Below are 26569 nucleotides of genomic sequence, written 5' to 3' on the forward strand. Positions count from 1 at the left end.
GGTTTGTGATTAAATGCGGCTACGATGAAACCTAACCTTTTATATGAACCAAAGATAGATATAACTCCGTAATAGATGGATACAGTCTAAGGAAAAAACGTGCCTCGAAAATCACGAAAATTTGACTCTCGATCAGATGGCGCCACTAGTTTTGGCCTACACTCGTATAGAGGGCGTTGACTGTTTCGTTTGTTATTTATAATTTTAACGCATATCAGTGAAAGAACATGGGTCAAAATCATATAAAAATAATTAATGCAAATAAAAAAATCATTTATTCATATTTAAATACATTTTAACGTATTTTTATAAATCTTAATTTTTAGTTTCAAAGTATGTCGATAGATGGCAGTGAATTTACAGTGGTTACAAAATTTACTATGACAGTACCGCTCTATCTTATTATATCCTCATTGTATGAACTAAGTACTAATTTGTAAGAATTACTTAATCAAGAATGTTTTTTTTTATCGCGTATATATATAACTTTACTTGAAAATAATTGTAGTGAACCGATTTTGCATGTACAACCAGCCTTAAAGTTTATAGTCTATGATTGTTCATTATTTTTAGTATGTGGGTATTTTTGCACTTTGTAATTTTTCCTCAGTCACCCGTTGACCACGAACGCTGTAAAGGGTTCGAAACGTCGGGATATATTATAATTCAATATACGCGATATAATCCGTTTTCATAGTTTTATTTCAAGAAAGTTATTGAAGCTCTGTAATTTTCATACATTATATAAATTTATTACGTAACAAATGTTCACGACTTTGTATTCAAAATATTCACTATACAAGTAGGTGGTCTTAGGGCTTGACTTTAAGGTTCCAATTCCACTAATGAACGGTATATAATCCTTGTTGTGCTACTTTATATTCGATCTTTCGATCCATCAAATAGTTTTTGGCTCACTCCGGAATACCAGCCCACTGCTCTGAGCTTCATGGCTGCCTGTTATTAAAACAGTAAATTTTAAATTTTCCCTATTTCTAAGCATTGTGGTATCAAGAACAAATTAAATTATTTTCTATGAAAATATTTTAATTTGTGTTTTTTCAAGTAGACACACCAGGGCTCGGAACAGGTATTTTTTAAAAACCCCGAAATAGCCCAAACGTCCCATTAAAAATGAAATTATAAACAAAAGAACGAAAAAGAACGTAATAATACCGGTATTTTTGTATGGAGCAAATACCGGTTTCCGACCCCTGAGACACACTACTATTTAAACTATAAATTGAAATAAATGTCATATACGAAGGAAAAAATTACCAAAGCCTCCAGTGTCCAGAGCTGGAATCGAACCAGCGTCCCCCATTTACCGGACAGGTGCCTGAACCGCTCGGCTATACGGTCACAGTGGCATGAGTCGAAATTTCCAAGTATATGACAATTTCCCGAAGGCTTGTGGCGCCCCCTGGCCATCTCTAAGGTGGGTTTATTTCAGTTCATTGTGGTATCGTTAGCAGACGTCTGTGTTCAATACAAAATTATTTCCAAACGCATTTAATGCAGCCCTGTATAATATACAGCGTGACATGATATTATCATACTATTCTCCATCCATCAATGATCGCGTTCGCGTCACCCTGTATCGTGTGCACACAGTGCGCATACGCATTTGGACATTACACGTAACTAACATTATTTATAGGCCGTAAATCTCGCGTCCTCATTAGCCGCGTGTGTGTGGGCACCTTTATGGCTGGACTTAAAAGGCGAAACACTTTTTACCGCGGGCTAGATTGTGACAATGGACTCGTTCAGTGCTTTTGAATTAGACGAAAATTAGTGGATTTCATATTCGTTTTGTTACTGGTAGGACACGTTCTTTACCTTTACTTTTATTAGTCATTTCTATAATCCCTACTAACTTTAAGTATAGGTATTACTTACTATAATAATAAAAAAGGCTAAAGTAACTCTATCTGTCTTCACACTTAAACCGCATAACCTAATTTATATGAAATTTGGTATGGACATAGTTTGAGGACCAGGAAAGGACATAGGATATATAGGTAGGAATCGAACCCGCGTCTTCAGCTTTAGCCGCGTAAGCTGAAGACGTGGGTTCGATTCCCGCCTTGGCCACCCGTGGACTTGGTCACTTTTTCTTTATTGTATGATATCTATTTCAGTTTATAATTTGTATATACTTGGTAGTGTGATTACTTAAAACACAAATCAAAATATTTCATAAAATAATTTAATTCGTTCCCTAGTTAAATCTTTGTCATTAAAATATTTAAGAAATCCTTATTAAACTATTCAGTTCTATTCCCAGGAAAGGCGAGCGAGCATTCCGTAGCAAAATTACAGTAAATCAAAAAACGAACAAAGCTAGTCGCATAGCATTACTAATAACAGTAAAACATTTGAAACCGCTAAAAAACAATACGCGTTTCGACCGCCATTTTCGGATTTAATTGACTTAGAAAAATGTTCGGAATAATTTCTATGGGAGATTTTTAAGACGATTCTCGCTGATTTGGCCTTGAGCGTCTCAGCGTCTCTGTACCCGCACCCCGCTCACTGCGATCGTACGTGAATTTCGTCTCGGTGCGGCGACTGCGGCGGAACGAGGTTCAAAGAATAACCTACAGCCCAGAGGCGCGCGGCATTTGGCGCTATACCTCGTATTTGTGTATCTTTTGCAGATATTTTGTTGTTTGAGTATGAGTAGATCATGCGTGTAGTGGAGGTCGTAAATTATAATAAAAATATATTCCTTTATGCATTATACTTTACAAGCCTCAATTAGTTAATTTGTGTTTTATCTGTTTCTTATAAATAAATACCTAAGTCAAATCGACGGATTAAGATTTATAGCTAAAGCTTGGTATGTACTAAATTGAGGCGTACAGTGCGTTTATTTTATACAGTTTTTTTATCCGTAATAAATAAATATAAATAATGCCTTTAATAGTTAACTTATAAAATTAAAGTACCTACTAGCTTCATATACTACTACAAATGTGTTATTTTTCGAAGTTCGAAGTTTTCTCAATCATTACGTGGGAATATCATCATTATTAGGGTTCCGTACCTCAAAAGGAAAAAACGGAACCCTTATAGGATCACTCGTGCGTCTGTCTGTCTGTCTGTCACAGCCTATTTTCTCGGAAACGACTGAACCAATTAAGTTGAAATTTTGTGTATATATGTAAGTTTGTGACCCAAAGACGGACATGTACATAAACAAATTAATTTTAAACACGGGGGCCACTTTTGGGGGGTAAAAGAGAAAATTAAAAAAAAAAGTTTTTCAAACTATATCGTGTTACATATCAAATGAAAGAGCTCATTGTGAGAATCTCAAATGTATATTTTTTATAATTTTAGGATAAACAGTCAATTCAATTCAATTCAATTCAATATATTCTTTATTCAAATAGGCCTAGCAACAAGCACTTTTAAATTGTTTAGAAGTTATTCACGAAAATAGGCAAAAAATGAGCATTCCCCCCCCCCCCCCCTTTATCTCCGAAACTACTGGGTATAAAATTTTGAAAAAAAATACACAAAATAGATCTTTACCAGATAGATCACAGGAAAACTTATTAGAAATGAGCAGTCAAGCGTGAGTCGGACTTAATTAATGTTATTGATCCAACCCCTACGGGTTTATTAAAGACATTTCACGCACGTTTCACATAAAAAATAAATTGTTTAATTTGAGTAATGTACGGAACCCTTGGAACGCGACTCCGACTCGCACTTGGCCAGTTTTTATTACAAGCGCGCCACAACCAAATCAGCGCTTTGCAGTTATTTATTTTTTTAGTGGTTAACGGCTCTATGTATGATGAACCCCTGTGGACGTCAGCTGCCGCTCCGTTGATGGGTTGAGGAATCGTAGCCACCGAAACACGCAAAAAAAATTGTTATCGCCTCCCGCTTGATACTGTGTCAGATGATAGTTTAGATGCTATTGTGAATTAAAAAAATGGTCAGCCGGTTGTATCTCGGTGGACCGTCAGCTGGTCACGTGAACATGTAAAAAAATCTTTTCAGTCATCGCATCCCATTTCATACTTTGTCAGATGGTAGTTTAGATGATATTGTTAATAAAACAAATCGTCGGCCGGTTGTATCGCGGTGGAAAGACCGTCAGCTATTAAAACATTATTGTTAGTTTAAAAATAATTTTAATTATTTAGCCGTTTAGTAAAAATAACCATAGTTAGCCGCAAATTGGCCTGTTTTATTATTTTTATTACGGTAAAACTATAAATGAAGATTCATATATATTTTTTTCATAATTTTTTGTTTACCCATTTAGAAGACATAATACACCAAGTTGACCCAATGAAATAATTACTGAAATCCAGAAGGAGATACAAATAATAATAAAATAATAAAACGTTTATTAACAGGCAAGGATCACCCATGAAAAATTTACAGACATAACTACCTACAATTACACTATTTAACACTAATTACTACTTAACTAAACCTACAATAAACTTAATAGTAAGATTTCCGTAAATAAAAATACGATAGGCCGTTTTGCTAGTTCTTAATCGATTAAAATTATTTTTAAACTACAAAACAATGTTTTTTAACAGGTACTATTCATACATACAACGTAATAGGTAATAGGTAGCTTATGTTAAATCAATTATTTATTGTTTCGAGATGGAATGGAACATTATTCAAAACGTAAAACCTGAATGACATTATAATATGTCGGTTAGAAAACATTTATTTATTTATTTCAAATGAAGTTTTCTCAAACATACGTATATTATAGTATAATATACGGATATTATCATTACATTCATTGTAATAGACCGCAAAATACCGTGTTGCGCTCGCTAAAGGTGACTGTCCATTTTCAACCGCAGCTGCGTTACTGCTCCGACACTACTGCAGCGGCCTGAACGCGTCGGTGTTATTGTCAATTTCCATAGTAAAATGAATGACGATATCGACTGCACGTAATATGGTGATTTTAACGTTTTCCCGACCGCAGCTGCACTACTGCTCCGACACGTCGGTGTTATTGTCAATTTCCATAGTAAAATGAATGACAAGACCGACTGCACGTAGCATGGCCATTTTTGCGTATTTGGTGTATTATTGCAACTGCGGCTACAGACCGCACGTCAAATCTGTCACCTGCACTGAATTGTCTTTGATCACAGATATTAGTAGTTTTAAGCAAAGAGGATATAACCACTACGTTCTAAGGAGTTATTACACCCACGGATAAACAACCCCGATGGTACCGTCGCCATATATCGCAGATATATCGGGGCGGCCAAGGAGCTCACAGATATCTGAACACGCCTTTATTGTCAAGGCGCTAGAGTGCATGTTCAGATATATTTAGCACCTCGGTCGCTCCGACATATCTGATGGCGACTGTAGTACTACTGTAAACTTTTTTGCTAATCTATATTGAGCCATACGAGTATCACAGAGCCAGTTAGGAAACTAGAATGATAGGTCCGAAAAAGAGAGTGTCAAATTCGGAAGTTAACTATAGTCTGGCAAACCCTTCGAGCAACACCGGCTTCCGACACGTCGGAAGGGAGGAGCCCAAGCGATATCTTACCGTACAAATCGTTCTGCCATTTTTTGCGGGGGAAAACGTGCACACAGTCGCACTTCTCACTCACTACTTGCAAAATCCAATCTCTAATTAGGATTGTTCATTTTTTTTAATGTTCTATTTCGAAAACCATTTCGAGATATTAGGTTTTTAAACAGTTTCCGACATTTGCTGCGATATAATAATCGAGGATTGAAGATATTTCAACAAATATACTGATGACCTTAGTTTGACCTTCTCGCGAGGCTGAATATAATAATGTCATCGTATAGTAAAAGTTATCGAACCATAGTAAATAAATCCGTCACTCACGTAATTGTCAAAGATGTCATTGTCATCAATTGTCATAATATAAAAATTCAGTTAAACCGCTAGTTTCTTACGATTTGATTTATAATTTTTAATACCTAAACAGTAGATTTTGATTGCTTAATATACCAAAAACCATGTTTCCACTTGTGGGAATGATTTACAAAAATTATAGTCCGCGAAGACCTACGTGAAAGACAGTGTTGTCATGAAAATGTGGAATGGAATACTTCAAGTGTTACACACAATATTGCTGTGAGGATCACGTCGATGTAAGTATAAAATTAATATTATTTTACTACGAATATTTAAAAGTCCATTTTGGTGGTCGGGTCACTATTACCTATTTATTTTCTGTGATGATGTGGCCAGAATATCTAAAGACAAACCGTTTAACACAGCTTGTCCGCTACTAGCTCCGTTTTACTGATTTGAAGTTAAATTCAACAAACAGACATACATATATGTAACTTATAACCATCTTGCAAGCAATAAATCATATACATACAAAAATACATAGTTATATTCAAAATACAACATGAAACTGAAAAGATAATTTCTAATTTCCAGGTACCTACAAGTTGCAGTTCAAGGCTCAAGCTGCTGATATCACGGTCATGGCGGACAAAACTAAAGTTAATAAAGAGTTGTGAAAAATAAAACATGTCTTATTTTTTACTTTTTTATTAATTTGCGAAAAACCTGTTTCCCAAAAAAGTGTATACATTATATGTTCAACATGTTCTGCACGTAAGGTTGACATTGAGGGCTTTGTTTAGTAGCATTCAGTTGAAGTTGATTTAGGTTCTACTCTTGTTGATCCAGAAAATAATTGTATAGTTTATTATTAAATCTATGCCCACGCCCAGGCACTATTCTTGCTATAACTTTACATTCTCCGCCTTCTCTAGAAATTTGTACATTATATACATCCAATAAAACTAAGGTATATAACTTAAGGCAGATTTGTGGAATCAGCTTTCACAAATTTAGCGTATTTTGAGATTATTGATTTAGGGATTCAAATAATACGACGATATTATTTATAGATTCATTAAATAAACTGTTCTTTTATTTTTTCGTAGTTTTGCGAGGATAGCTATAAGCTCGACAGGGCACGAGCGATAGAGAGGCAAATAGAATACCGAATATCCGGCAAAGTGGCCAAATACCGAATAGTTGCCGAATATTCCTGGCAACTGTAATTGTATTGTAATATATCATATTATATAATGTCGTTTATGGTGACAATTTCTCATTTTGTCATTGCAAAGCCATTCCTGAGCTAAATAAAAGAAGCAATCATTTATTTTTATTACAAGGGGCAAAGATGTTATTTAATACCTCATGGTAACATATTGATATCCAAACATACGAAACGATACAAAATTGAACCACGAGAGAAGCGAATGGTTTAAAATTTAGAATATTGACAGTTGCGGAGGTCTCAAGGCATGAGGGTTAAACAAACTGTGTTACAGTGCAACACGTAATTCTTCACACCAACACGAGGAAACCATTTATTATTCAAATTAATTTATTAAAAGTTCTTTCTATCGGCCAAGGCGAGGGAAATATCTTTCTTCATAAAGGATTTCTTGTCTCGCCCGTCAAGTTTTATATGGATGGTGCGGTCATATCATAGAGTGCCGTCGCCCATTCACACCTGCAACTGGACAATATGAAGTGTAAATTATAAATTATTTTATTCATCATACTTCACTGTTTGGTACCTAAGGAAAGTAAAATTGGCTTAATATAGTACTTAGAAAGATAAATCTGTAATATTTTGCTAACACCGAACGACTGCCTGCCCACCATTGGATAATTTTATTCTTACGTGTCGCATCGTCATCTCCAGAACCCACGAATCACTTTGCAGAAATCAATAAAAGGCCTGCTAAAAGAGCCTACCTGGCATGGTTTTGAGGGGACGTTTATTACAGACTTCTAAATCCAGCCGCACTTTTCTGACGGGCGAGTACCTATACGTGATGCAGGTGGATCAAGTGCGCACTCCCCCCGTATATATCACGAACTCCATGAGTCCCGTTTCCGTCGGATTGCTGTGTGCGGTGGTCACGCATTTAGGCAAGAGGATGGGGAAGAAAATTTCACATTGTGAACTTACCTTAATGTTAAGAATAATTTTTCCTCTGCATTAATTTTATTTGAGTAATTTGATTGTATTTCGTCAATTATTAAGTCTCATTCAATGTTGAATTATCTGAATAAAGGATCACCATTAAATATCAGATTTTTTATTAATATTGCGTAGCTGCCTTCGTCGGACTCTGACTATTGTAGAAAGGCAAACTGGTCTTCTTTTTCATGTAGCATGTAGCATTATCGTCACTCGCTTCTTCACGTAAAAATACAAAAGTAAATTAGTATTTTATTTGTACGTCTGACATTATATGACTTGACATTGACAAGCCATCAACGAACGCTGTCGCGACTGCACGCCGCAACAGCCGCAGTCGTGCTGCTACAGTAATGCGGCACCGCGTAACGTCGCAACTGCAGTGCAGCGGCAGTTACAAACGGACAGTCACCTTAATGCGCGTCGCAACCAAATCAGCGCTCTGCAGTTATTTATTCTTTGGCCACAATAACTCCGATATTATAGCACTTTACTTGTGCATAAGCGAACATAGTGCAAGGAAGGCACGGAGCGACAAGCGACACAGCCTCCTCGTCTCAAAGCTGGCACACGACTGCCGGCCACGCCATTTTCAGGCTGCATACGCATGAAATGTGGAAAAACGTTCGATTTCTTAAGAAAATATTTTTTGATTAAGAAAAGCTATGTTGCATTTGTAGAACCTGTTAAAACATTTTTGTTAGTTTAAAAATAATTTTAATCGATTAAGCCGTTTAGAAGTTATAAGCAAAGTTAGCCGCAAAACGGCCTGTCGTGTTATTTTTTTTTCGGTGAAACTACAAATTTCAGGAAAAAAGTCAAATGTTGCGATTGTTATCCATAGAGTGAAGATGCATATATATTTTTTTCATAATTTTTGGTTGACTCATTTAGAAGTTATAAGCTCTAAAAAGTAACAGTTTTTGGCCAAAAACTGCGCGAAGCGCCTTAACTAGCTTTTGAGAGCACCATTGGACGTTGGGTCTAACTTTTTAAGGTTACGTTTAGAGTGAGGAAATTTTTGTTGAGTATTATATACCTTTTGTTTTGTTTAGTTTCTTATGTTGAGTGTCACACTGTCTCGTTTCCGCGTCGTATTGTTTCAAGAAATACTTACGTTTAGCCGTAGGTAATATATGAAATGTTTTGAAGTGACAGCAATTTAGTGACAAAAATACTTATATAAGACAATTTAGTAACAAAAATAGTATCGTAGAAATGAGCTTTGTAATGTGTACACATTATATTTTTAGGATAAATTATTAAAATTATCTGAATAACTGGCGCGAAAAAAATTCGGTCGGATAGAACTAAATAGAAAAGTAATAGAAAACAACTGCTCGTAGCAAGCAAAAAATATTGCATTAATCAAACGGTTTTATTAAAATTAAAATAATATTCCTGCTCGGTAAATTTGCATATGAGACAGTTAACTCAACCTTCGGAAATCGACTATACGGCCAAATTTCTGAGAAAACATTTACAGGATAATGTTCCAAGTCCAGTTCGCCACAAAATAAAACTCTGACCTTCGTAACTCGAACAATAGCTGACTTTTTATCAGACTAACTGGCCGGAATGTAGAAGGAGTACCGCATAATGAGTCCGCCAAATTTATTACATAGCCTTTGCCTTTCCGAGAACAGCGGAATAATTCGCGGCGGATGCCATGCGCCCGCGCAAACTTCTAAAAACAAACCTGCACACTATCTCGCTCGCCCTTGGGGGTGAAACGCAAGAGGGAGAGGGACAGTGAAAGTATGTCGATGAAATAGGATTGTTGTTGGCTCCCGTGTAACTGTTAGGGAAAGAATACAAAAGGTCTATGTTTCATCTACAGGGTGACAAAGGAGATGTAATTTTAATTTCGCTTAATCGCCATTCTAGATATCTGAATATACCAGTTTAGAAAAATACCTATGTAATTGTAGATTGATCGACGGAATTACTACACAAAATATTTTAATTCTTAGAAACTTAAGATAGAAACCGTGGCTAGGCCACCAGCGTTTAATTCGCGCTTAGCAAAGTAATGTTTTTGTTTTAATTAGATAATATATATTACGGTAGGACTGGTCCATAAATTCAAAGTCGCTCAGCGAGCTATGGAAAGGGCTATGCTCACTCTCTGAGGGATCGTATTCGTAATGAAGTCATCCGTCAGAGAACTAAAGTCGTCGACATAGCCCACCGGATTAGCAAGCTGAAGTGGCAGTGGGCCGGTCATATTAGCCGTAGAACCGATAACCGTTGGGGTAGACGAGCTCTCGAGTGGAGACCGCGTATCGCCAAACGTAGCATAAGACGCCCTCAAACTAGATGGAGCGATGACCTTCGCAAGGTGGCCTGGCAAGAGCTGGATCAGAGTTGCCGCAAATCGTGCTCAATGGCGGGCAATAGGAGAGGCCTATGTCCAGCAGTGGACGAGAGTAGGCTGATAATGATGATGATGAACATATATATTTCCGTAAAGTAATTTTTATTCCAATTATTATGTCTGACTGAATTAAAAACCATCCTGTACTCGACCTTGTATCGGGTCCTATGGCTATTCTTACGTAAGAAGCCGATGGGAGATAAGTGAGGGGTTTTATAGGATCATTATCTTCGGGATGCTGCGGGGCTCGGCTCGGGATAAATAAGCAATGGCCATTGAAACGCGTTTAATTGCAAACGGGTATGTACCTATAAGTATTTCGGAAACTGGAATTACTTATTACGTGTTTATTGACAGTAGGTACTAATCGTAAAACTTTCTTTTGTGATTGAAATGTTTTTTTAATACAGTTGCTCAAAAAGTGCTACTTTTCGTGGCTGTTTAGCGTGCGGAAAGTTGGTTTTAGTACTAGTGCTTTTTACTTTTCCAATTTTTTTAAATTTTTACTTGTTCCAATTCATGACTACTTATTGATGAGTGTTAATATTAGTTTCCTTTAAACGTCGTAATCAACATAAAAACCTACTGTTAATGTAATAATACGAAAAATATGCATATTTCATATTTTAATACTTACCTCTTTATCATTATAAGTATTATAACACGTTTATTTTTTAATGTTGAAAAACCGTTCTTAATAAGTTGTCTAAATGGAACGGAACGCCTGTCAAAGAAGAGGCGTATTTTCTTACTGCAAGAATGTTTTAAGTTTCCAAAGGCAACATTCGATATTGTTTTTATAAATATACGATACACAAATAATCGTAAATAACGATATTTAGGTAATAATAGTACAATGTTTTAATATTTACAATTGTTTCTGTCTTATAGAACATGCATTTGAAAAAAAAAACTTTCATTGAAGTGGGTTCAATAATAATAACAAAATCTATTCTAGTCGAATAAAAGCTAGAAAAACACCTCTTCATAATGTCAATGTCAATGATGTCAGTGTCACAGAATTAATAATATAAAAGTTTCGAATTCCATTCCTTACTTGTTGCTTTTCTTATTTTTTCGCAACTGTATTAAAAAACGTCGTTCGTTACACGTGCGGATATGTCAATCTTCACTCGTCCCGAGATATCTCGGTACTCGTGAAGTAATGACATACTTTCCGCACTAGCATCGAAATGTACTATTACAGTTCTTTCCAGAGGTTTTTTCTATAGTCTGCCGTTAACCACCAACTCTGTAAAGGGTTCGAAACGTCGGAATGTATTTTAAATTCATTATACGCGATATAATCTGTTTATATGGTTTATTTTCATGAGTAACTAGGTATTGCGATAACCGAGGACAATATTTGTTTATGTACTTATGTCGATTACCTATTTTGTGTGAACAAAGCAACAATTATCTAAATCTAAACACAATAATATATATTTTGAGCATCATATTCAATAAAATATTTAGTAAATATATTAATAACGGGTCACTCACGTATTTTAGTCGAAAACGCTCGACATCCGGTCCGTCACCGTCAACGCAAGCTCCTGATGACACCACTCGCTACGGAGTGAAACATCTCGAGCCTTTTTAGAATTAAAATACGTGAGTGACCCGTTATTAATATATTTAATATGTCCGTGTCTCACGGAAATTTTGTTATTAAAATATTTAGTATCTATTTTTGTACAAATCCAGTTTCGAATCACAGATATGATCCGAGTTCATTAGCATCCCTAACATATAAGGCCTGATTTAAATAAACCCATATACAACAAACATTAATATTCACCAAACGCCATTCACATCCACATCCATTCACTCATCTCAATGAATGGATCAGCATATGCGCAATGAGCAAACACTTAACTCCAAAAGATCGTATATGACTTCTAAATGTAACCATTGTTAAGTCATTCAACAAGCGATGGATTTCGCGACGTTATTCTAAAAGGGCGTAAGTGTGTACTAGATATTAGGGGAGTTGAGTCGTTATTGAGTAGTGAAGGAACGATAACAGTGGGTCAGAGCGGCGCCCACGCAGCCACGCCCCCTCCCGCCGATCCCTCCCCGTAATGAGATATTAAATATTGCTCATATTGTGTATGGAAGCACAGGAAAATCTAACTCATATTTGCTGTTAAGCTGTCTTTGTACCTATAGGAAAATATTATGACGTACGTAAGGGTCTTTTATTAAACTTTATTATTTCTAAACTATACTTGATTTATCAAGATGTAGACAAGATATAATTACTCGAATCGCAATAAGCCTTCAACAATAAAAAACATATTTTCAAATCAAAAATCTCTACTAACACTATCTTTACCTTTACCAAGCACAAGTCCGATCGTGTGTAGAATACTGTTCTCATCTGTGGGATGGCTCTGCAAAGTACCAGCTTGAGGCGCTCGAGTCAGTTGAGAGGAGGGCCAAGAGAATCATAAATGACAGCAATCTGACGAATGCTCGACTCCAAAGTCTGGAGCATCGTCGCAAGGTAGCCAGCCTTTCGATCTTTTATAGGATACATTTCGGAGAGTGTGCCGAGGAACTGCACAACCTTATTCCTCCGTCCCATTTTTACCATCGGACCACACGACAAACGGCACTCCGGCATCGCTTCATGGTAGGAATTCCAAAAATAAGCACGAAGCGTTTTGCTTCCACATTTCTTATGCGAACTGCCAAGGAGTGGAACGCCCTGCCCGAGTCTGTGTTTCCGTATGAGTACAATTTGGAGCTCTTCAAGGCAAGAATTAATAGGTATCTCATAGGTAAGCGTGCTCCACCGTAGACCACATTATCACTTACCATCAGGTGGGATCGTGGTCAAACGCCTGCCTATTCATCATAAAAAAAAAAAACTAAAAAACATTTTATTAAATCGTACATCAGGAGCATCGCCTTATACGCCTGCGAAACGTGGACACTGACACAAAGAGATAGAGAAAGATTTGAAAGCTTCGAAATGTGGTGTTGGCTTAAAGAAAAAAGAGAAAATAGAAGAGTACTAATTGGACATCTGCTACGACACGCCCTGTTCCTTAAGAACACCATAGAAGGAAAAATAGAGGGAAAGAGAAAAAGAGGAAGACCGAGAAAAAAAACATTTTTCCCTCACTAGCTCGGAAAGTTGTCGTTTATCCTTCAATACAAGCGGGGAAAAACGCGTTTTATCCACTAGTGGGGAAAGTAATTTGACCTTGAATGGAGCGTGTTTAAGTAGCTTGACAGATAACAAAAGGTAAAACGCTCATGATAATGGTTCGTTCGATATTAATTATCATTAAATAAATGTTTTGAGAATCTAACAAAAAATACCAAATTTAGCTTTATTTAATGATTTTAAGTCATAAAGCTTAAAATTCCATAAAAAACGTTTGTTTTTTAATAATTATGTTAAATATAATTCTGAACGCACAAGTTAAGTCGATGCAATTTCAAAACGCATCATTGACATTTCATACGTCAGAAATGGCAACATTGTCAATTTTTTTTACTTAAAAACTTCTCACGTAAAAGTACAGAATTTGTAGAGTTTTTTTGTTATAATATCGTAAAAAAAATGAGTGAGTCCAGTTGATGAAGATGATCTAACGCCTGTGGATGTTGCACTTTCCTCGCTATAGTGAGGGGAAAAGTTTTGTGTTACACACGGGTGCAAATGTATTTTACTTCTCGTGTGTTAAAACACTCGCGGGTAAAATACAACTTTGCACCCTTGTATAACAAATAACTATTTAACCAAATAAAAGAAAAGGTTCAGGTCGTGTCATACCAGAAGGTTAAGCAGTTGGCAGAGGACCGCACGAGTTGGAGATTGCTCCACCCACAAGAGCACAGCTCTTAAATATAAAGAAGAAGAAGAAGGGTCTTTTATTAAAGAAGTAAGTAAAAGAAACGAAATATTGATAACTGTACAAATGCGAGGATAAAGTGTTTGAAATATAAGTTGGATGTCAGGTACTCGAATAATGTGCAGTAGCAAATATCTCCTCAGCTAGTTATTCCTTCTAAAATAACTCTATAAAAATAAATAAATAAGTGCCTAATAAGTATACATACAGTGTATCTAAATACGTATTGTTAATTGCACCACATACAAAACAGATTTACAATTAAAAACTGTAATAGATGTCATATATTAAAGAAAAAGTGACGAAGCCCTCCAGTGGTGAAGGCCGGATTCGAACCGGCGTCTTTAGCTATCGCGGCTAACGCCATGAACCCCTAGGCCACCCCGCCACGGCGGTGCCCGTCCGAATTTCTCGACTATATGCCATCTTAGTAAGACTAGGCGTCTTTGACCAGCTCTAAGGGCAAGCAGTGCGCGCTTGCACCTCCTAAACGAACTCCTTACGGATTAACGTTGTAGCGAGAGAGACTGGTGCTGCCATCTATGAACAAGTTTGAGAACAAATACAATTATTTTATTAAATATTTTGATTTGTGTTTATCAAAATATTTAATAAAATAATTGAATTTGTTCTCAAACTTGTTCAGATTTACAATGTTAATAAGGGTAGCAACAGGCATAGTATGACTTTCTGTACTGTATCTGCCTATCTGTACGAGTATTTGTGCAGTAATAGCTTCACTTTCAAGAGTTTAAAGTAACCTGTTCTTACGTCGTTGTATTTAATAATTGTGAATCAAGATAACCCATTCACCTCCAAGAACATTTCGTTCATGACTAACTCTAACCTAAAACCAATTAATTCGTGGTTATTTTCTAAGAGCACACGTTTAGGCATGGCCGTATATTGACTATTCTGCCGTGTATTCAAAAGTAACAACATATAATGATATGTATTGTATTTAATACATTTTAAAATTGAATGACTTGCATGTTGTAATTGCAAATTTGCGTATTGGAATTTTAATAGTTTTAACCCGGAAAGGTGATTCTCGACTATTATACTCATTTCGGAATTTCCATGTTTACAGATTGTATATTTATCTACCCTACTACCTGTACCTTTTAGTTGTATGAGTGTGTTCGTATACGACCTATACTTAGTAGCATTATGAAAGCAACTAACGTAATTTTAGTACAGAATAGTACAGATTACAAAAAAAAGTTATCTCTGTCTATCTGTTCCCCTTAACGCTTAAATTGCTCAACCGATTTAGATGAAATTTGGTATAGAAATATCTTGAGGTCCGGGGAAGGACATAAGTTAGTTCTTGTCAATCATCATCATCATTCAACGCAGACGAAGCGGCGGACAAAGGCGTTCCAGATCAAAAAATTTTGAGACACGACCATGTTTATTCACCAAAAATTACCATAGAATATTATAGAAAAGTAGACTTGCATTATTTGGTGACACGCCTAATTCGGTGATACAAGGTTTGAAGCATGACACCCAGGAAAGCTAGTGAATTAGGGCCTTTTAAGTGGGACTTCACGGCTTCACGGCTTCAGCGGCTTCGCCGTGAGGCCCATTTAAAAAGCCCGAATTCACTAGCTTTCCTGGTTGTCATGCTTCAAATCTTGTAGGTATCACCGAATTAGGCGTGTCACCAAATGTGCCAGTCTCAATCAAAAGAGTCGGTTGTCAATAAGGCGCTATTTCCATATAGCTTCAATTTGAAATCAACCTTATTGACAAGCGACAATGTGTCATAAATGTCACAAATAATGCGAGTTTACCCTACGCAAAGATAGATATAACTCCGTAATAGATGGATACAGTCTAAGGAAAAAACGTGCCTCGAAAATCAAGAAAATTTGATTCTCGATCAGAGGGCGCCACTAGTTTTGGCCTACACTCGTATAGAGGGCGTTGACGGTTTCGTTTGTTATTTATAATTTTAACGCATATCAGTGAAAGAACATGGGTCAAAATCATAAAAATAATTAATGCAAATAAAAAAAATCATTTATCCATATTTAAATACATTTTATCGTATTTTTATAAATATTTATTTTTAGTTTTAAAGTGAGTCGACAGATGGCAGTGAATTTACTGGGGTTACAAAATTTACTATGACAGTACCGCTCTAGTATAAGTTACTCTATGCCCTACGTCAAGCTGTGCTTTCATACGCCGAACCCCCGATCCGATTAACCCGATCACTGGCGCGTCCACTTTCTGACAATAAAAGTTATCGACGCCGTTAACACGTCCGCGTAGGCGTGGTGGGTGTTGACGGATCGCGAATATTCTAATTGATCATTTTTTGTGCATTTCTTAAAGAGAGGTTTTACTATACGCAACGTTAGATAAATAAAATTAGGAAGATTGTGTTGTGGATTTTTTTTTTTACTTTTATTGCTCGAGAATCTAACTTTAAAGTTTTAAAGTTTCTAATTAAAAAAGGTTTTTTAAATAAATCACTTTGTAAGTAAAAAAAAAATATACCTAGAAAAAATTTATCTAAAGCCTGACCAGTGATATATGATCATTGTCAAGAGGGCGCTGTTTATTCTCGTGTATAGGGTGACAGTTCAGTATAGTATGAAAAAATTAGTGCCAGTGAAATTCCGCAACATGAAGCGTGATCATATATTCCTGGTCAGGCTTTAAAACAGTACTTTCAAGAGTGTTTAAATGCTTTAGACACGCGCTCCAAAGACCAGACGGTCACTTGTCCAAGCAGTAGCCGGTCGGGGCGTCCTTGTACAAGGACAGTACACCACACACTACACTACATGGAGACGATCAGTTAAGGAGGAGGCAAGCACAGAGACTAAGGACAAAATACGAAAGTACTTGCCCTTCAAAAATATACGCAACCGGCATAAGTATAAAATTTTGTTGGTTTCTCCACAATGACCTTTTTGAATAAAAGGACGCTTGAAGAGAAAATCTTGTTCTTACATGTTTTGTAGGATTCTTCACTTATGCAGGTACCTCATAAAGAAAATTGGAACCCTTATAGAACCACTATGTCTCCGAATCCGTCTGTCACGCCAATCCGGTTGATTTTCAGTATACGAATCTGTGATTGCGATCGCGTGTCGTCCACAATTTCGAGATAACTCGTCCGGCGCGTGCGCAAGCTAATTATTCTGTACGCATCGGACAACACCATGGATTGTTTTTGTTCACTGAGGACAGGCGGGTCGCGGGCTCAAATACACCAGTAAGAGACCTCACGTACCATTACGCAAAAAACGGCAAAAAATCACGTTTGTTGTATGGGAGCCCCACTTAAATATTTATTTTATTCTGTTTTTAGTATTTGTTGTTATACATCATCTGTGAAAATTTCAACTGTCTAGCTATCTTGGTTGATGAGATACAGCCTGGTGACAGACGTTTAGACAGACAGATAGACAGACAGACAGCGGAGTCTTAGTAATAGGGTCCCGTTTTTACCCTTTGGGTACGGAACCCTAAAAATGATGTCGCTGCGCAGTTGCGTCCAGCAGCAGCCATTGAGTTGACTAGAAAGCCGACATTAAACTCGTCTACGTTTATCATGCGTTTGGAAGAACACCTAAGCAATGTGTGGCCACTTTTATCCGTATAAAACCTCGTGGACCTTATACGCCAATATTACGTCTTATTTTCATCTAATCTCGTGATTTCATGGTTTTATTTGAACGTCTGCAACTCAAATTGATTGGGCACAATTACTCTGTAGACAAGTTTTGTTTCCGTGACGCGTGTTTGTTTTCGATTGATTGAGATTTAGCCCATCTTTTTTTGAATAAGTACAAATAGTACAATTACTTTAATAACATATCAAGATGCAAGTACGATAAGTAATTGAACATATCAAGATGCAAGTACGAAAAAGTATAAATTGTTTCAGAACTATGAAGCCCATAGTGAGCGCATTGTAACAATTAACATTTTAGAAAATTTGTATATAGGTTACCTTGCAACCAAAAGTCATATATATGAAGTCAACTTCCTGTTAATGCTACTAAACTCAACTGTCATCTTCCTGTGTGTTAGTTTTTAAGTCCTATAATAAGTCTTCATGTATATTGCTGTGCCCCAATGGGATTTATGCTGGAACGTGTAAATACCTATTTTAAAATCTTATATAACCCATAAAAGCAATAAATGAGTTATGAATCATGAATCACGAATTCGGGTGCTACCCGAAAGCCTCAAGTAGAATATTCAGCTTTCCTCGATTTCGACATTAGCAGCATCGTATAGAGCCCGATGCCGCCAGCGTTAACGTCAAGTCATTCGCTCTGAGCGTTTTTTTTTTTCATGACGAAAAGGGTATAACAGTTTAAGCACGATTTCGTGCAATAAGCTTAGAGCCGGCGCCTCTTGTATATGCAGCACATCGGCTCTCTTTGCATTAGATCACTTACATCACGTAGAGTAGGTATGCAATACGCAGAGAACCGTGCAGTGTAGTTTAGAGAACGTGCACCGCGGAACTCTAAAGAGCGCATCGGCGTAAGGAAACAACCGGAGCTTTCTTCACACACTGTGCAATCCGTGTGGTCATTCGAGCGACGACGACCAGCGGGGCGTTCAAACGTATGTGGCCTTCGGAGGAGGCTGCTCAAACCCCTTGGGCGCTAAAGGCAACACTGTACGCCCCGCTGCTCACTCGCCACTGAGAGCCACCCCACACTAGCGTCTCGAGCGTCAGCGCTGCGCAGTTGCGCCAACGTTGCGTCGAGCAGCAGCCATAGAGTTCACTTAGTGTGAGGTGGGTCTGAGACCGTGTGAGGCATTCCTAGGATCCTCGGAGCTGCATACCTGGTGCCGGTGAGAGCGGTGGTGGCGCGGGTCGCGGGGCTCGGCCGGGCGCGCCACCACGCTCATGCCGCAGCGCCGCCCCGCATACCCGCCGCGGCCCGGGCGCCGCGCTGTGGGCAGTTCAATCATGATTATAAAGTAAATGTAGGTCATTATGGATTGACGGCTGGACTGTGGACAGGATAATATTGAGTACTAGATCTATTATAAAGGTAAAATAGTCCGTCTAAGCCAGGTCTAGGCTATGTATGCACCATAGATGCTGTCGCTTGCCAAATCGATGTTACTTAGCTTATGGACTATTCAAGTTTACGGAAATTTGGACATTGTTCTAGGCTGATAGAAAATTATTAACAAAACATAAAAACGCAGACATTTAGTACCTACTTGTATCCAAAATTCACTCTGATGTTTATGGTGATATCAAAACAAAACTAACTTAAAACCCGAAAATCTTCAATTATCCTAAATTTTAAAGAACGGGTTATAAATGCTGGCTAAATTGGAAATCTAACTGCATACAATAAATCTCAATTAACCTAAATAACTCTAAATAAATATGACCTAAATATTATCAGACCGTTCTTTCTGCCTTAACATAGACATCTGAAAATAACTGTAGCTGGAACCAATTATTGATTATTGATTCTATTTTCATTTTAGCTAATTGGGTGACCTGTTATGCTTCATTAATCATTAGTGGCAATTTTAGACTTAAATACAAAAGTTCATCAAGTAAATTAACAATTAACTTTTTTGACCTATTTTCCCAAAACTTCGTCTTTTATTTGACTGATTAAAAAATCATTACATTTTTATTTGTAACCGGTTCTTGGTCAATTTAGTAGGGAACCGGTAACTATACTTATATAATCAAGAGCAATGCTAACGAGTCACTTCAATAAAGAAAACCTGAATTACCCGTTTTCATTGATATTCAATCAGTCAATCAATCAATCAATAATGATTTTTTTCGAACAAAAGTCCATGATGTGTTAGTAACATACATACTAATACTTATATATTATACATATAATATATAAGTATTAGATGTACGCAAATAATTGTCAACAATGAAGTAATCAAATTAAAAGTATTGAGAAACAGTATAGCCTATGTTTTCTGCATGTACAATCGAAGGCAAAAATATCGATCCAGACAAATGGCTCAATAATATGTGAACACGACTTGATTATCTAAGGTATAAGAGCGTACACTTATTTTTGAAACTTTGGAAATGTATATATATTTATGCCCTTAACTGTACTTAAGTATCTTTTATAGTTTAACGTCTCAGTAAATTAACACTTTAAACTCTCGCGTTTTGTTCACATAATTAATGTCATTACCGGGTCTAACGCGATTAAATTTCATTATTTTACCTTTTCTCCGACGTTTCAACTAGGTTGCACTAGCTGTGGTCACGGAAGACCTAGTTGAAACGTCGGAGAAAAGGTAAAATAATGAAATTTAATCGCGTTAGACCCGGTAATGACATTAATTATCAGTCAATTAAGCTCTAAAATATGTGAGTGATGTACGAATTTGTTTACCTATATAAACTAAGTTAAAACATATAAGTATGTAATAAAACTATGACACTATAAAACTATATATATATATCTTTACTTGAAAATAATTGTAGTGTATAACTAGCCTTATGAACCGATTTTGCATGTACAACCAGCCTTAAAGTTTATAGTCTATGATTGTTCATTATTTTAGTATGTGGGCATTTTTGCACTTTGTAATTTTTCCTCAGTCACCCGTTGACCACGAACGCTGTAAAGGGTTCGAAACGTCGGGATGTATTATAAATTCAATATACGCGATATAATCCGTATTCATAGTTTTATTTCATGAGTAACTATCGCGGTAACCGAAGACAATATTATATAAGTATGTAGTTTATAGACCTGTGCAGACCTGCGGGCTTAGCACGGTTATTGTCATATTGCGCGTGAAATGGTTATTATCATATTGCGCGTGATAGGACTGCTGTCTTCTAACGTTATCGTAAAAAACTGTCATTTTGCGAGCATGGTACCGGGCTACGATAACAATATCCCGTCGATAATGCAAGTAATCGACAATCTTTTTTTTTTCCTTTTCTTGGTGGACTTGAGGGCAGTGTTGCCCGTAGCCAATGTCACGTAAAAGGGTAGGAACAAAGAAATGCTCTTAGAGCACGACGCTGTTCGGTGGTTGTTGTAGTTGTCTCGTAAAACCGATAGCTGGATTTTACGAGAAGCACGTGGACTACCGGCCGTTGACTCCAAAATGGTGGTTAAACACGCTTTGAGATTAATTCTCCATTCACTGCACACTACCACATTAGATTATTGTATAATAAAGCTATCGATATTACACTTTAAACAATATTAATGAGCAAAAAACAAAGGAATTAATCACGAGGCTACTATCAAGATGGCGTTAGAACCGGAAATCTCTAATCGACAATCATTCGTTAGTGACCACGATTGTCTATGCCTAGAGTTTTTGAAAGATCCATTCAATAGGTGGCCTTATTCAATTGTCGGACATGTGTCTGATGAAGTTTGAACGCGAATAGCTAGATTTATTATTACACTTCGAAATTATAGGCCATAACACACCATCGTACCGCACCGTGACCTTGGAGCAATTCTAGAGGGTCCTTTACGCTCATGCGCGAATCACGGCGCGAAGCCGCGAACGCGAGTGTGGAGTCTAGTTCGCTATTCAGCGAAATCGACTCCACATTCGCGTTCGCGGCTTCGCGCCGCGATTCGCGCACGAGTGTGGAGGGCCCTTAGGAATAGGGACACAAACAGTGTCCCATATTTCCATGTTTTTCTTTTTTTTTCATGGAAATATGGGACACTTGGCAACACTGGCGCACGTGTGCGGCAGTCTGTAAGGTAGGATCGCACCGTTTTGACGGTTCGGTGCGATAGTATGGAAGCCCACGCCAGTACTACCTATTCCTAGAACTGCACCAAGGTCATTGTGCGACGCCCCCATAAGTAAGAGCGAGAAAGAGATATCGCTTTGTCGCTCTTACTTATGGATGCGTCGCACAATGACCTTGGTGCGGTGCGACGGTGTGTTACGACCTGTAAAGGCAAATACGTCAAAACGGTGCGAACATTACAGACTGCCGCACACGTGCGCCAGTGTTGCCAAGTGTCCCATATTTCCATGAAAAACATTCATTCATTCATACATGACTACGATAACAATATCACGTCGGTAATGAAAAAAGTTATCGACAATCATTCGAAAGTGACCACGATTATCTATGCCTAGAGTGTATGTCAATGGCTGGCCTTATTTAAATTTCGGACGTGTGTCGGACAAAGATTGAACACGAATAGTTAGTTTTATTACTACACTTCCAAATTGAAAAGAGTTTAAATGAGTGACAGTTGAGTGACAGCTTTATACAAATTGACTTGCATTATATAGTTTGTCAAAAGGGCCCTCCCCACTCATGCGCGAATCGCGGCGCGAAGCCGCGAACGCGAGTTTGGAGTCTAGTTCGCTAATCAGCGAAATCGAATCCACACTTGCGTTCGCGGCTTCGCGCCGCGTAGTCTGGAGCGGGCTAAACATGAATCTAGTATAACATGGATCGGTCATGAGGGGTGGGGCGAAATGACCGAACGGGATAGTCTTATGTATCTTTAAGTAGTAGTGACAGAGAGCAATATATTACTTTTTGTCTTTGTCATAGTTTCACTTTTCCACCGCTGCCACAACCGAAATTGTGGCAAACAAATAAGTACGTGACATGTCATGCTTCGTTGCTTGTTTAATTATTGTTGTTTTCTATGAAATTGTGCTTTCTCTTATAAAACATAGTGATGGTTAGCGTTTTGAATTGATAAAATAATGGTGAATTGTTCTGTAATTGGCTGTCATAGCCGCTCTGAGCAAAAATATGAGAACATAACCTTTCACACGTAAGTACGGTATTTTACACCTTCCTCTTAACGCAATATGTGAGAATAACATCGTAAAATTACGTGACACTCAAAGCAATGTAGAATCAAACGATTTCAATAAAAATATCACAATTATTTACGCAAATTAACAAAACATTATTTGTAAAATTATCCGCCCAAATTACGTAGGTTGTTTGTGGTAATCTGTCAGCTACTCAGACGAGTCTGAAGTCAGCCGTTTTTAATCTTCTTCTTAATTTAGCTGCATAACAATCATGTTAGGGATACCAGATGAAGATATCATCATTTTATGGGTAATTTTGACTTAAGTTTTTCGTATTTCTAATTCTAAAAAATAAAATAAACAAATGTTGTGAAGATTAAATGTGGTGTACATTAATTGGTGTGAATAATGTGATTGTGATTTGTGATTTCATAAAATTTTAACTCATAATACATTTTATTTTACGTTTTATTTACTAAACATGTTTAGTTTTGTACCACCTGCGGGAATTATAGGAGGTATTTCATTGTTCATACGCCTAAATAGAACGGCCCATTGACATTTATTCAACAATTTTAATACCGTCAAACTTTGCCTCCAGGGTAATCGCCCCAACGTAATTTTTACCAATATGGTACCCCCACGTTTATGACGTCATCTATGTCTATCCCTTACGGGCGCACGCGGTAGCCCGCATCTATGTAATGCTACTCGTAGAGTCGTAGGTCTATGGGGCTAAAGGACCGTCTCATTTCAAACATAGACATTTCAAACAAGAGAGAGAATCATACTATCTTTGTCTTACACTAGTACTAGCACCCAAAAGAAAAGGATGAGTATAGTTTTTTTTGTTCTTATTTACTGATAAGATTTGCTTGACCAACTATAAGGCCCCATACGCACGAGAGCTTAAAAAGCGTTGCGTGTGGGACGCACCCATAAGTAAGAGCGAGAAAGCGATATCTCTTTCTATAAGCTCTCGTGCGAATGGGTGGGGCCTAACATGCACGGATAATTGTGTTCTCTCAACTTAAAGCACACTCGAGCGCGAATCGCGGCGCGAAGCCGCGAACGCAAGTTAATCTAAAGCGAAATCGACTCACGCTCGCGTTCGCGGCTTCGCACCGCGTAGTCTGTAGCGGGCTTAACGTTTTGACAATTGACAATATTGACATTGACAAGCACGCGTGCGCGTCTGAAGAAAATACTTCGAGCGCCATCTTGATAGTTAGCATCGTGATTAATTACTTTTTTTTTTGCTTATTAATATTGTTTAAAGTGTAATATCGATAGCTTATTATACAGTAAACTAATGTGGTAGTGTGCAGTGAATGGAGAATTAATTTTGAAGCGCGTTTAACCACCATCTTGGAGTCAACGGCCGGTAGTCCACGTGCTTCTTGTAAAGACTAGCTATCGATTTACAAGAGCTAACAAATCACCGTACACTGTCTTGTACAACCGTACAATTTTTGTCGTTTGTAAACCTCTCAATACTGGCGAAATAGTCCCACTGGGCTGAAGCCATAATTTTAAAAGAAGAAGAAGAAGAAGAAGACAACTGACTAGAAAAAAATATATACTGATTTGATGTGAAAACTAAAGACAATGCCACCGATAATGTAAGTTTCTCTAAAGAACAATAATTTATTTATAGAAAAAGTTATAGTTCGTGTAGATTGTTTGACCAATAATCAATAACTGACTCTATCATGAATTTGTTTTTCAGTCGATGACGATGCTTAGGCGCAGAAGAAAATGCTAGCGAAATATATATATATACTCCCTGTTTAGACACGTGGAAAGAATGAGTGGAAAAAGGCTAACAAAGAGAGTGTATAAGGGAGAGGTAGAAACGGGAGTTGGGAAGGGGCAGACCTCGGCGGACTTTTTCTGATCAGATCGGGGAAATCCTGAAGAAAGACCAGGTAGAGCACCCTAAACCGGCGAGCGTGTATGAGGAACGTTATGAAAGTGAAGGTAGCGAAAGAGGTATGTCAGGATCGTAACAAGTGGAAATCCGTGGCCTCTGCCTACCCCTCCGGGAAATAGGCGTGATTATATGTATGTATGTAAGTTTGTTAAACTATCACTAACTGAACGTGAACTTCCAATATTACTTGGAACTCCGGTGGCCGTTTAAGAAGTGTAACACTCTTACGGTAGATATCGCTAGGGTCCCCTAGACCCATATAGTGGGAAGATTTGCTGACTATGGATGAGGTCTTGGTGGCTCAATTGGCAGAGCGCTGGAGTATAGATCCAGAGGCCGTGAGTTCAAGTCTCACCCAAGGCAGTAATTTTTCCACTTTTAAATTTATTCTAAGCTTAATAGCATCGATCGCAGACGTTTCTGCTTGTTAAAAACTACGTAATTATTCATACATTTACTCACACTATAGAAAAAGTGCATAAGGATTCTAACAAATATTAAAAACTTTGAAACCCGTCGACCTCACTCAAAACTTCAAAAACATTTTTTTCTTACCCTGTCTGTACCTATATTCTAGAACCTGGTTTTGTATGCAAGAATCCAAGTTTATTGACAAAAAAGACCACCACACTTTGTGCCATAAATTATGTAGGGCTCCGTGGCTCAGTTGGCAGAAGCGATTGGACCGATGTTCCAATGGTCGCAGGTTCGAGTCCTGCCGGAGGTGTAAATTATTCCATTTTTCCTTTAATTTAAAAATCTGGAGTAACGCTCGCATATGTTTCTGCTTAAAAAAAAAGTTAAGTATGGGTATTAGCACATTGTGTGTGTGTGTGTGTGTGTGTGTGTGTGTGTGTGTGTGTGTGTGTGTGTGTGTGTTAAGATCATTTCTTACAGGTAGATGTTGCTGAATACTGAGAAACAAAAAAATCCCCCTGACTTAAAAACGAGAGCTTTCTAAAAGTGACATTATTTTCTCATAATTTGCCAATGAACCGCCATACTAGCCTGCACCACTATACCTATACAACTCATGACCTCATCTAATCTATTTTGTTTCTGTTTCAGTCATAACATATTAGAGGACACTCAAATTATCGAGGACATGGAAGACTTATTTAGAAAAGGGATAGTCATAAAATTTAGCTATCGAACGAAAGAAGAAAAGTTCTTACATTCCGCCTGGAACAAACCTCTCAGCAAGTGGCATGTCCATGCATTTCGAATAGTCAATAGTCAGTGTTTATTTGTAAAACATATGTAGGTGAATCTATTACAGTGTAAAGGATTTTTTTTTACAAACTTAAGTTGCAACGTTGCAATGTATGTATCAAGTCCTGCAAGATAAATTAGACCACACTTCCCTGTATTCGATTGAGCTAAAACTTCACATACACTCTTTAAGTTGGGTGATAACATAATACATTATATGAGTTGGGTGATAACGCAATATTATGGTACAGTCAGCTGCAGAGAAAAGGCACCCCCTGCATACAAATTTAAATTTGCATGAACGTGGGGTACCTTTTCCCTGCAGTACCATCGAATATCTGATGATGGACGCAGGAAGTGGTCATATAGGAGGTCATAGAAGGAGATAAAATAACGCAACCGAATT

At 37.5% G+C, this 26569-nt stretch overlaps 1 protein-coding gene and 2 non-coding genes across 4 annotated transcripts in view; 2 read left to right on the plus strand and 1 right to left on the minus strand.

The window, feature by feature from the left end:
- The window catches only part of LOC134740816 (voltage-dependent L-type calcium channel subunit beta-2), a 276363-nt gene that overhangs the window by 237803 nt on the left and 11991 nt on the right, over nucleotides 1-26569 (minus strand). For both annotated transcript variants that reach the window (XM_063673453.1, XM_063673454.1), the window contains exon 2: nucleotides 19089-19198. In XM_063673453.1, the coding sequence (XP_063529523.1) occupies nucleotides 19089-19154 (66 nt within the window). In that variant the 5' untranslated portion in view covers nucleotides 19155-19198. The remainder of the gene's footprint in view (nucleotides 1-19088; nucleotides 19199-26569) is intronic.
- On the plus strand, nucleotides 25242-25314 carry Trnay-aua (transfer RNA tyrosine (anticodon AUA)). Its single transcript has one exon. It is a non-coding gene; the product is annotated as a tRNA-Tyr (tRNA).
- On the plus strand, nucleotides 25604-25678 carry Trnai-gau (transfer RNA isoleucine (anticodon GAU)). Its single transcript has one exon. It is a non-coding gene; the product is annotated as a tRNA-Ile (tRNA).

Source organism: Cydia strobilella, chromosome 4, assembly GCF_947568885.1.
Source record: "Cydia strobilella chromosome 4, ilCydStro3.1, whole genome shotgun sequence".
Lineage (NCBI taxonomy): Eukaryota > Metazoa > Arthropoda > Insecta > Lepidoptera > Tortricidae > Cydia > Cydia strobilella.